The following is a 13631-nucleotide window of genomic DNA, read 5'->3' on the forward strand; positions in this document are numbered from 1 at the left end:
CTTCCTCTGTATACTTTCCTGTACTTCCTCATTTCACTCCCAGGGTCTCCTTGTCCTCCCTTCCTCTGTCCAAATGTCACACCAAGCACCTTTCTAGCTGTCTCCCTTACCACTTCTGCTCTAGCTGCCCAGCTATCTGGTAACTCTTCACTTCCTCCCAGTATCTGCCATATCTTTTCCCTAAACTCCAACTTACAGATATCCTTTTTCAACTTCCACCATTTGATCCTTGGCACTGCCTTCACTCTCCTCTTCTTCTTGGATCACCAATGTCATCCTACAGACCACCATCCAATGCTGCCTAGCTACGCTTTTGTCCCTTAACAATATTTCTAAAGATGTGTGGAGTGTGCACACTGAGTAGCTGTAAGAGCATATTTAAGTTAGTCTCCTTTCTAAATACAACTGTAGCTATCTTACCATCTGCCAAAATATCTACTCTAATTGATATTATTAAGAGAACATGATGTCTTGAACTTTAAAAAATGTGTAGTATGACATAAGTAATCCAAAAGTTACACAGATCTCCACTGTTAGGGTCCCACAAAATAAAAATATCATCATTTTTTTATAAAAAAGGATACTGCTTTGAAAAATATTACCTCTGTTAAAGACTTGATTATCTTCTCATACAGCTAGTACCAAACTTGCATGGGTATTGGCTACCAAAGTACCAACTGCTACACCTTTTATTTGGAGGTAGTATTTATTGAAAAAGGAATACATTATTACTCAATACTAACATTAACAGCACAAAAATGTTATTAATGTCAGTATTAGAAAACTGGAAATATTTAGATACAAATTCCCTAACAAACTCAACGCCCAGGTCATCAGGTATCACTGTGAAAAGTGAATCAACATCTAAAGTTACTAACAGAAGAGAATTCTGATTATAATTTGAATGCCATGCATGTTGTTGTTGCTGTGTCTTTCGGCTTTTCCCGGTTAGGGGTCGGCACAGCGGAACTCTGGTCCGCTAATAACTGGTAGTTGATTTTTACGTGCCGAGTTACCAGCCCTGACGCATAACTTTCAACAAAGGTACGCCCATTCACGCATGTCTCCACGCAGAAGATGCTCTAGCTGAGAATCGAACCGGAGACCGTCTTACTGTGAGGCGACAACGCTACTGCAGCACCACCACCACGGACTGAATGCCATGCATGTCACTGTCATAAAAAAAATCTTGGTTATCTCTTATGCAACTCTCAAAATAACCAAGAAATTGGTGTAGAACACTTTCTAAATATAGAGAAACTGGTTGTATATCCTACCCCCTGGATGAAACAATAGTCCTCATAAGAGGCGAGTCCTTATTCTCATTAATTTATTTGGTGGGCCATACAACATAGGGGCTACTGGGTGGGACATGTGAAATTAAGATAATAAATCTAATGAAAAATATCCATCAAGATGTAAATTATAAAGCTCACTGTGTACATTTCTGACAATCTTTTGCATATCTGCATGCATAATAGATGTACATGTATCAGTGGCAGAAAGCATATTAGATACAGCATTCAAGTTAAAATATTTATCCATAATTACTATTCCCCCAACTTTATCAGCTGGTTTAATATACACTTCATCATTCAAAATCAAATTCTGCGAGGCAGTATTCTCTTCTTTAGATAAATTGCAAATATGTGTGGTTAGTTACCTGTTACTAAATAAATTCTTTTTCACAAGCATTTTGAAAAGCCTATTGGATTGCTAACAGGTACAAATGTACTAGATTTCTTGTGAATAACTCTATTTGCATTTGCTGTGTAAAAACAGCTTTAAATTAAGTTCCCCATCACACCTCCAACATTTGCAATCTACCTGAGGAAAAGAGTTTATGTTAGTTTATCGAAATTTTACTTTGTCAGCATTCATATGATCAAGACCACGACTGACAACTTAAAATATCGAAAACTAACTAATATATGGAAACAGAGTTTCAGCAGGGGGGATCCCCCTGTATTCCCCATGGTCACCCATACCCCCTGCTAATTTTATATACTAAACCCAGGATCACACTACGGTGGGGGAAAGGGCACATCCCCCAATCCACACTGTACTGCAACATCCTTGCAACTTCTTTTCCATGTATTAGCTAGTTTTTGATATTTTAAGTTGTCAATCATGTGGTCTCAACCATATGAATTTCAACAAAGTACAATTTTGATAAACTAACATAAAACTTTGAAAAATTTCTTTGAAGTCTGCTTGGGTTATAAAAATACCAATGGAAACACTTAAGTAAAGATCCTGAATCTTCTAGACTTTGTTACATATCTGGAAGCCAAACATATAGCCTCCCATTGTTTCTCAATGCATTGCTTATCTAATCTCTCCTTTCAATCCTTTCTAACTTCTTCTGATTGATTTCTATAAACATCACACACTATTTTATATGCACTATTAATTATCCCTTTTTTAACAGCAGTTCCTCTTCTAGATTCTACTAAATACTCTACCAGCGCTGGTTTTTCACTTAGGATCCCCCGTATTCTTTTCTCTTTGCCTATACTCTGATGTCAATGTTTGATAGGGGAGGCAGTCTCTAGCCTGCAGTCCAAATGTATTTTTGGCCTCTTCCTATTCTTTTACCTTTTTCTCTCTAGTTATCTGTTCCCAATACCTTGGTTCCTTTGCCATTTTTCTCCAGTAAATTCCAGCTCCTCTTACCTATTCTTTGTACCCCTAGTTGCAGTCATCCCTGTCGGCAGAATCTCCTTTCTCCATTTCAGTGCTGACTTAGGTTCATAGGTTAGTACTAAGCTAACTGCCCTTGCGAGCCATTTTAAGCCTAGTCAGTTATCCCTTCTGAGACTCAAACCCTGCACCTTGTGTTTGTAAAGCAAACACTTTAACTGTTAGGCCACCCTCCCAACCCTGTTGTTATAAGAATACTTTCTACTACTTTATGAATATAATATTCTGGATGGTTATTGTTATTCTCCTTAAGGATATGCATCCAAAATCCCAGTCTCTTCTTGTTTCTTGAGCGTCCCCCTTGTTTCATCATCATCCTTTCCCCTTTTAATTATAGCTTTCTGCTTGTGCTATGTATAGGAGCGTTAACTGTTAACTGTGTAGCTCTGAAATACCCCTTCAAACCAGGTAATCCCAAACCATCTTATTCTAGTGGAAGGATCAACTTATCCCATTTGACTCTTGCCCTCTTCCCCTCCCAGATAAAATTCTTCAACTCTTTATTAATTGCTATCCACAAATTTTCCTCTGGTTGATAAAATTATGCCTGACCTGTGTATAAAACTAAAGGGGCTAAAACATTTTCACTGTTTGCAGCTAGCTAATTATATCCATAAAATAGAGCTTCCATTTTCTCAGTTTTTGTATTACTTGTGACCTTTATCATTAGCTGGCATAACAGAATCCTTTTTTTCATGTGTTGGTACGTAGTTTACAGCTATTGCCTTTGTTTTAGTGTCATTAATTTTGTATCCAGAAAAGACTTGAAACTGTTTCAGAGTGTTCCACAATACTGAAATATACTTTTCTGATTTATAAGGTAGAAAATAATATCTGGATATAAAGCCAACTTTTCTTGTTTACCATACCAATTATATCTTTGAATTTCAGAGTCCGTTATTTCTTTGCCAATGGTTCTAAATATAATGCAAATAACAAAGGGGGAAGAGGACACCCTGCCTGGTTCCACTGTTCAAACAGAACTTATCAGAGAGGAACCTCGCTCACTTTAATTTTCAAGGTCAGGCCAAATTTTGAGAGCTATGTGCAGTTCTGGAAACCATGCAAGAAGACAGGGGTCATGGGATAGAGAAGGAATAATATGACTAGACTAATGAAGCTATGGCTCTTCTCACAAGAGAAAAGAAAGGATGAGGGCATGATATGTGTACACAAGGACATGTCCGGGAGTATGAAATGGCTGTCCTCCTGAAAAGGAAGGACAGAGATGACGGGGGAAACGGGCAGCAGAGTGCTTTGATCATGTCAGTGAATCTGTAGAAATATTTGTTAACTGATAGCGTTGTGGAACCATTGCCTAGACTACTAGAATAGCTGATGGAGACAGAATCCATCAATGCATTCAAGAGGGTATGTTACAAATAGAGAAGGGGTAAATAGTAAGGGAGGAATGGAAGGAAAGTAAAATACTGAATGCACTTACAAGGAGACCAAATGGGCTTACTGTCTCCTTTTGCCATTAGGCAAATGTCCTCTAAAGTACAGCCTACAATGAAAGTAAAGAATGAGATTTATTAACAATAGAAACATGGTTAATATGAACTATTCAAACAGGAGAGAAAAATACTGTTAAATACCTTTTCTGCAAGAGGGGACTGTGATCTTCAAAAAGCTTTGTGGTTTATTCTCCAGAATTGTGGATTCAACTAAACAGTAGGCTTCCGGTGACCAGTTCAAATAAATGCCTTGTCTCCAGTACATCCTATTGAGTCGAACAGCACGCTCTACAAAGCAAACAAACACAAAATAATAATTACTCAGTAAAACAGAAAGATATAATTATTTCAACTTTTTCCTTACAAAACTGGCAGCTGTCACCAAAAAACTGTGCACCTAAAGTAACTGACTATTAATTTCAAAAATGTAATATTATGGAAAATGACCTAAATATCAGTATCATGTTAATTACTGCAGACTAGATGACTGCATGCAATTTTTAAAGACAAGAAGCCTTTATTAATATGGGAGGTTTTCTTGACTGACTGAATCTGTAGTAATATGAAATTTGATGTCACAGGGAAAAATATTTTTAGCTTCATTGTGGGAAATGGCTTCAGTTACATTCATTTTTCTTAAAAATAAACATTTATTAATTTTCAGAATGAGGGAAGAAACAAAACAGCAATAGTGTACATCAAGATACTTAAAACTGATTCAATGCCAGTTATACACTAGTTAGGGAGAAACTACAAATAAATGCAAGAAGAGCTGCAATTGTAAATGCAGGTATATTTGTGATTGTGCTTTACAGAACTGTTTACTGTATTTGGCTGAAAAGTAAATGAATGTGTGTATATACACACACACACACACATATATATATATATATATATATATATATATATATATATATATATATATAGATACAGGTTCATAGGTATATACACCGCTAACAAGCACCAATCCAGTCCAACTGTGTCCCTATGTATCACTGCTGTTCATTAGAAGGGGTATGACATGAAGTTTCTAGAGGTTATGTTGGGGGGGATGTTAGTTTGGGCATTACTGTCTGCCTCTGTCTATCACAGACATGGAGCCAATTTATGACTTCTCATTCACTGGTTAAGGTTGTGATAAAACAGTTTTAGGGATGAACTCTGCTTCACATGGCTGGGGAGCCTGTTCCAAAGTAAGGGGATCCTCAAACATATATCTGTCTCACCAAAGTGTCTTATTTATGTCACAAGCAAATTTTAAATCCTTGGAACTAGCAGTTTTGCTGCTGTTCATTTTGTGTATGAGCAAAAGGTCCATTGTAGATGGATCTGAGTATCCCCTGTATGCCAGGCATAGATCACCACTCAGTAACCTGTAGGCAACATAGAGATAAGGCTATAAGGTGATCTGTACAGGATAATGTGTTTATACCCTGGATTCTCCTTTTAAGGAACTTTTGTGAGTATTCCATCTGTTGCATATGTCAGGTCAGGTACATGCCAAAGGGGGCATTATACTTAATGATGGATCCGATAAGGGACGGATAAAGTGGCACTATAACTTCCTTGGACCTGGATGCCATGCCCTTACTTATAAGTAGGGTGACATAAAATTATTTTCTTACTACCTTGGCTACATGTTGGTCAAAGGCAAGACTACGGTCTACATATTTTCCCAGATCCCCGACTACTGGGTCAACTCTTAGGAGTGTCTTATTGCTGGAGTAATAAACCTGGGTGGCAGTTTTCCCAAAACATGCTATTATGCATTTCTTGGCATTGAATTTTAATCTATGACTTCAGCATATCTATTTCTGCCTATCTAGCTATCTATCCATAAATAAATAAACATACACATACGTGTGTGTGTGTGTGTGTGTATATATACACACACACACACACACATATATATATATATATATAGCAAATGGAAAAGTGGTACTTGTGAGCAACAAAGCTACTGGCTTTGATTCCTGGTCCCTAATGTCAATTTGGCAAAGACATGGCTAGATTATCATATTATCTTATCAAAAATTCCCAGCTTATCACACCCATAATTGATAGATGTTTGTAAAATATTGCAGATAAGACTTTTTAAAATGATATGATTAACCATGGCCACTGTCTTAGACAGCTCAAGCTTCAGATGATTACTGATTGTCAAAGTTATGATGCATTTAAAGTCTTTATCAAATGACTCTACAGTGGACATCTTGTTCTAATGGAAAAAGAGGTAAAGGTGGATACCATCAGCACAGCAATGACAATGAAGTCCCTCCACATAATGAGCACTCCCAATGTAAGTGTGCATAGGGAAAACAAAAGAGGATCCACATTGCAATCCCATGAAGTACAAGACACAACAGATTAAGGAGAAGAGGTATTAGTCTTGGACACTGTCCACAGAGTATATCCTGAAATGCAAGAAGTAGACAACTTCAGGACAGTAAAATTAAGCCCAAAACATAGTTCACAATTCAAATGCTGAGGAGGCCACAAGAGGAACCAATACAGATCAGCCCTGTGGTACAGAGGGACAACACATTTCCCAGACAACCCATGCTTGACTAGTGAGTGGCACAGGCATTGGAGGGACTGGATGACAAAAGATGGCCCTGAGCATCTGAAGCCAGCTCACCCATCCTGGGTGGTGGGGGCCTAGGCTCACTGTGATAGTACTATAACAAGCCTGGTGAGCTCAGTGCTGCAAGCAGTATATTGCCTGGTTGGGAAAGTTGTACATTGTACAGTACTGTATCTAATGTGGAAACCAGACTACAAGTAGATTGTGAATATAGTACTCCCACAAAGACAGACTCAAGCTAAGAGAAAATAACTTTTTTAATAACCTCATCAACAAACTGAAGATTAAAGATGGGGCAGTTATCATGACCATCATGATCAAAGTTATACTTTTTCAATCTATGGGTCATCATGGCCTTCTATAGAACAACTGGAAAGACACCATTACTCAGAGAAAAATAAACAATTAACAAATTATAGATGCTGGCACTTCAAAGCACTCAAGAATCACTTTCATTGCAGTGTACAAGTCCAAGTCACATACCTGAAACCAGAGTAAAGAGTCAATCACACTCAGGAAGCTGAAACACACATAGTTCAAAATTTTCCGTGTGTGCACCATTTTTCACTGAGCGTATACTGGAGACAAGGACCTTCCTCAGTTATTTCAGGTTAACTGCAAAGAAGTGAACAGCTAACTCACATTCTTCTACAGAAAAAAGATTTACAGGTAGACTGAAGAAGTCAGATCACTCATCCCTTTTGACCATCTGAAGTAGTACAGATGGTAAGTCTGGTGCAGTACAAATCTCTCTACACAAGAGCAGACTATGTGTTACAGATTGCAGCTTCACAGGCAACATAGGGCTGATCAAGTCCAAGCTTAACATTAAAAAGGCCAGCACATCTCCATTTATACTCAAACCTCCATTCAAGCCTCCTGAGACAATAAAGCTTAGCAGCAAACCCAGCTGAAGAAGGCATACACATGAGAGACAAGCAGATCAAAGAAGGACCCACTGGCCATATTAAAAGCCACAAGCAACTCCTCTGGTTTCTTCTTGTCTACCTGCATAGGCATTGAAAGGAACTGGTGAAAAGCAGGAAAAAATTAGTAAATGGTTACAACTTGCAAATTCCTTTATTTCATCAGGTCAACAATTTGTGTGGGGAGGGCTGCAACTGGAGTAAAACTACAGTGAACTAAACAAGGTGGTGATCCAACCATGAGATAGGTTCTACCAACACATCAGAGGAAGAAACATCAAGCTGAAACACCAGCTCAATAAGATATCCACAATGATGAGTAACAGAGATAAGTACCTCCTGAAGGAAAGGAAGCCTTTTTTTAATTCATATATGCCTTAGCCACACTGCCCCATGATGCAATCATAGCTATATGGGTACAGTTTATTGCTCTGAGTGCCAGCTTGCAAAATGTTTGCATGGTTGGTTTGTCATTCCTGGGGGTTATTAGGGAACATATATTTCCCCATGGGCTACTTCACATTGACGAGGATTTTTGTTTTTTTCCACACTCGAATCCTGAGAGAGGTGTAAACATTTAAACAGTACAGTAAGCATAAGGATTTACCAATGTAGAGACATAAGACCGACAAGCTGCTACTTAAAGAGTTTTCTCAAAGAAATCCCAACCCATTTTGTCATATGACTCATGTTCCTATGTATCACTGTCTCTTAAAGGCATACCACATCCCTGTTTTACCATTAAAAAGGCCACATATCCCTTAAACTACATCTGTATATAATACTATTATACACTTTATACATTTGCTTCATGGTTAGTTTTGAACTATGAAACCCTCTGGATGAAAGGGTCACTATCCACCATATGCAGTATAAGAGCCAGTAAAGACAAGTAAGGAATTACTCCTCAAAGCAGAAATGGAAGGCAGCAGATCCTTGAATGCACTGCATACAGAACTAGTGAGATTTCCTTAAGCTCATTCTGTAGTTTCTGATCAGCCGTTTACACACTGACAGAAATCTCAGGTATCTTGCGCATCACAGACATTGACCTACGGCAAATAAACTTAATTTGGTAATATCTGAAAATACCTCACTCCTTCTGTACATCTTCATATCCTTTCCTTGTTCAATGTATGATCTCTGATTCTGGTGATGAATGCAGTTGATTGCATGCTGGATTTCTTCACAAAAAATTTTATTTACTTTCAGTCTCTTTCCCTTTCTTGTAGATAATATACATTTCTAGACAATGACCATACCTTAATTTGTCTATGGTAAGCATAACACTATTTGATGTTCATGTATCTTCTCTGCAAACATACCAGTTCCTCTAATAAACGAATCACCAATTAAAAAAATATCTTTTCTGACCAAATTTGAAGAATCCTCAACTTCTAAATTCAGTAATATCTGCTCTAACAACTGTTACAAAGGAATGCTCTTCAGCACCATTACTCTTATTAATCCTAGTGTTTTCATTGCTTATTAAATTTGCAAACATATAATTTTCATCCAGCTGGCTTTACATCCACAGCTTGAGCCATGGTGTCAATGTCTGTCTTTCTCCTCTATTTTTCTTACAGTAATGTTCTTCAATCCTTCCAAATTCAATATTGATTTCTTCCTTTTCACCAGCCCCTTTCCTATTTTTTTCTGCCTTCTCTTTTGGAAGAATGATGCCTTTTACTGTAGACTGAAGGATTTTTGATAGAAAAATGTTATCATTCCAAAGTTGTTAGTGGCATTATTTAAGCCTTTATTATTCCTCTACATAAAGTAAGCAATAATAATGACATTCCAAACTTCCGCCCTACTGCTATCTTATCACCTATTTCTAAGCTTCTTGTAAAATGTATCCACCAATAACTCTTACCCTATCTCATCAACAACCAGCTTCTTACCCTCACACAGCATAGATTTAGACCCAGTCATAGCACCTCCACTGCCCTCCTCTCCTTCCTTGAAACAATTAACAAAGCCTGCGATTCCGGACGTTTCGTGTCCACCCTTCTCCTCGACCTCTCCAAGACGTTTGACACTATTTCCCACAGCCTGCTTCTTAATAAACTCTCCAAACTAAACCTATCCCCTTCCTGTACCAAGTGGTTCTCCAGCTACTTACCTCACTCACAACCAGACAACAAGCAGTCAAATGGAATAAAGCCACTTTCACCTTTCCTTAATACTCCCACAGGTGTTCCCCAAGGTTCCATTTTAGGCCCTCTACTATTCAATATATTCATTAATGACTTCTACCAAGCCATTCCAAACTCTAGCCTCAACTGATATGCCAATGATTCTACCATTATCTGCTCCTCCTCTTCTATCCCCACTCTAAATAAGCTTACCCAAAGCACCTTTTCCTCTACTGAGCAGTGGATGCTAGACAACCACTTGGCTCTTAATGCAACCAAAACTAAACTTATGTTATTCACTGCCTCCAAAACCTCCTCCCTAGATAAATACTCATAATCACTAGCAAAAACAATACTCCCTAGAAATAGTCTCTGACACTGAACTAATAGGAGTAATCATAGACGATCAACTAAAATGCGACAAACATTTACAAGTAAATATCAAATAAACTCACAAAAAACTTGGTATGCTATACCACCATAATCATCATATCTCTCCTTCCACCAGGCTCATACTAGCCAATACTTATCTCATCCCATCCCTCCTATATGGTGCAACTATCCTCACCAACCTGCAATCCTCCCTCTAAACAAAACTCTCCTCTTGCTGTAACAAGATATCAAAATTTGCGGCAAGTCACGCCATTTTTCACCATTGTAATTCTCTTCACCAACTAAACTGGCTTGAGGTACCTAAACTCCTCACTCATACTCAACTCATCCAAGCACAGAAACTCATTTACAGCCCCTCTCTTTGTCCCTCCTTAGCCACTACCTTTGAAATGCATGAACCACAACAACTTCTAAGATCTAATTCCCAAAGACAAATTAAACTGCACAAACCCACACTTCCAGCTGGGAATCACCTAATGTCCTCTCTTGCACGCCTCTGGAATTCTCTACCATCTCCTATCTGCATCACCAACAGTCTCTCCTCATTTAAAACCTTGCTGCACTCACACCTAACTTCACAATGAAAGTGCTCCTGTTGCCATCCTACCTAAACCTTCTAATGCCACTTCCTACTCTCCTAGAGCTAAATACGCCATCACTGCCTCCTATAGTTCACAGTTCAATTGAAGTATTTGACCAACTACTTAAGTTACCCTATGCTGCTACTTTTGTCAAAAAAAAAGTGTTTTTATTGCTGTTTAATGAACTATACAGATGTATTCTATCATTAACCTTTCCTTATCATATTTACTTTGTATTCCTGTGAGATAATCTGTAATGTAGATGTGCAATGTGTACTATGGATTTGCATTTTTCTGGAGCTTTTCTCCCTGGGAATCCATTGAAAACGGGCTCCTTGTGGCCCAATGGACTATCCCGGTAAACAAACTGCAAATAAATAATAAATAAAGCATCTTGTTTTATAGGGGTTGAGGGATCTTTACAGACAATCAACACATTCTTTCCTAAACGTGTTCTATTTAATCTTTGCCTAACATTAGCTCTCTCATCAGTCCATGAATTATGTAACAACAGTCCTCCAAGCTGTGCCATTTGCACAAGTGCAATCATCGTCAGTTAAGTCTAGATTTTCTAATAATAATAGTAAGGAAATCATCCAACATTTGACTTGAGGAACATAGATCACTAGTGTTATCAGGTGTTACCTTTAAATATGCACAGCATTTATTACACTGTGCAAGATATTTGTGCCTAAGCACATCATAAATTGCATAATCATTTAAGGAATCCATATTCAGCTGCAAATGAATAAAAAATTCTAAAGGTAAAGAAAAGAACAATCAAAATCAGTTAACACTGAATTAAAAGAGAACTTAAATCAACTTATATGAGAAAAATCACACAAACAGTATACAACTAGATATTAAATTAAGTACAGTAAAGTTGTTGCTCTGACCATACAAGCTGTGAAAGGCCACACAAATGCCAGAATTCCTTTATATCTTCTGTGAATGTGCAAAGTAGCTTCTGCACCTCTTTTTAACAGTAAAGATCAATAATTCAGAAACCAAGACAGCATTGTTTAGATAAGCTCTGGATAGTCCTCTCTGCAGTCTGTGTGAAACATCCATGATTTTGCCTGCTATTTTTGCCCTGTCCCTAATAATCATTTTGATTTTCTAATAAATCATTTAGGATTACAGTCAATAGAATCAGGGTCTGACTTACGTCAGTTTGGCTGACTGAGCATAATACACCCCTGTACCTAAGGGAAGTTCCACACTTGTCAATGATATACCGGCACCTCCTCAATTTTAATTTGAACACACAGAAAAAAGGGGGATCTTCATATGAAAACCAAAAAAAGGGGGCTGCTCTACTTGAAACTGTAGAAAGCCACTTGCTACAAATGTAACAAGCATCTTGGTACAGTCAAACTACTACATACAGTGTTCTTCACTGTTTCAACTGTTAATAAAAATGCTTTTCATCAGCAAATGAGAGTACAGCAGTCCCACACCATCAGCACCTGTTGAATGTGACCTTTGACAGCTTTAGGAAAAAGGAAAAATATATATCTGCACTTTGAAAACCAAAAAGGGAGAGACACTTTTCTACTTTAAACCTGTAATAATATGCTTGAGACAGGACATGGCAAGCAACATGCTACAGTTAAACTACCCCACAAGGTCCCTTTGGTTAGTTTTTTTTTTTTTTTTTGCAGAAGATCCCTGATTGTATCTGATTGATTCTCTCATACTTGTGTCGCTTCTCATAGAATGTTTGATTTTATAGTCAATTACTATGGATTACAGTCAAGTCCATAATGCCAGACTGTACAGCAACATACATCATATTGTTCAAAAAATGCTAGCTGAGCAAAATATGTTACTGTTACTTTTTTAAGTTAATTATAATAATATTTAAACACTGTCCATGATTTTGGACATTTGATCCTCCATTATGTTTGGTTTTATTAAGTATTCCCAAGCAAGAAAATTGGCAGGTGTGTTGCAAATGCATCACCAGTATTCATAAATGAATACCAGAACCATACCTCTCAAATATCCAGAATTTCAAAGAATGTCAAGATTATTGCTTCATATCTTTGGTCTGTTCCTCAGAAAATTTGTGGATTTCTGACAAATCACTGGGAATAGAATGGATGAGGCTGGGTGACGACAGGGTTATGGCTTGAGGCTCCCAAACATATCCCGGAATGGACCCTGCAGTTGCTAAGGCTGGTTAGAGTTTCATAATTTTTATCATTCAGAAAACACATCTTAACTGCATAACCCACTGTTCTAGTAACTTTTTGAGTGAATTAGAGTAATGTTTAAAATCTGTCCCTGAATTAAGGCCTTTGTCCCACCACTGTTTTAGCATTGTCTAGAATTATTCAGCAAGCAAATTGAGTGGCATGCTAGAATTTGAGGCTACTTTTTTTCTACTATGGTAAACCAGAAATAATACAACTGGAAAGACTGCAGAGACAACTTACTAAAATATCAAATCAGTGAGTGGAACACCTACATTATAAAAAGGCTTAAAGCTTTGAACTTCTCTTCTATCTTCTATGGGTACTTAAGAGGGTTGCTAACACTGGCTTACAGACGTATGAAGGACTGGTAACTGGCATCTATCTTGGGATTCACACACACTTATCTGAATACAAAACAAGTCTGTGTTATCTGAAACCAATAATTTAAGTACCTCTATCAAAACAAAAGGACTTTCACATCAAGGCCCTTCCCTTTGCAACAAACTACCTTTAAACATCAGACAGGCTCCAATTTAAAACAGGTTTAAGTCTAATCTTGATGAATGGCATTTAGTCAATGTCTTTCAGCCCAAAAGTAATATGCTCAGACTCATGTATAACCTCTATGCAAGTTTCTCAGACTACCAA

General features: G+C 37.7%; 1 protein-coding gene across 1 annotated transcript in view; it reads right to left on the minus strand.

The window, feature by feature from the left end:
* The window catches only part of LOC122815022 (leucine-rich repeat serine/threonine-protein kinase 2-like), a 2570681-nt gene that overhangs the window by 993492 nt on the left and 1563558 nt on the right, over positions 1–13631 (minus strand). Inside the window, 1 exon segment of the mRNA XM_044087274.1 lies at positions 4302–4448. Within this exon segment, the coding sequence (XP_043943209.1) occupies positions 4302–4448 (147 nt within the window).

The sequence above is a fragment of the Protopterus annectens genome, chromosome 11.part0 (assembly GCF_019279795.1).
Source record: "Protopterus annectens isolate FY-2018-M chromosome 11.part0, PAN1.0, whole genome shotgun sequence".
Lineage (NCBI taxonomy): Eukaryota > Metazoa > Chordata > Ceratodontiformes > Protopteridae > Protopterus > Protopterus annectens.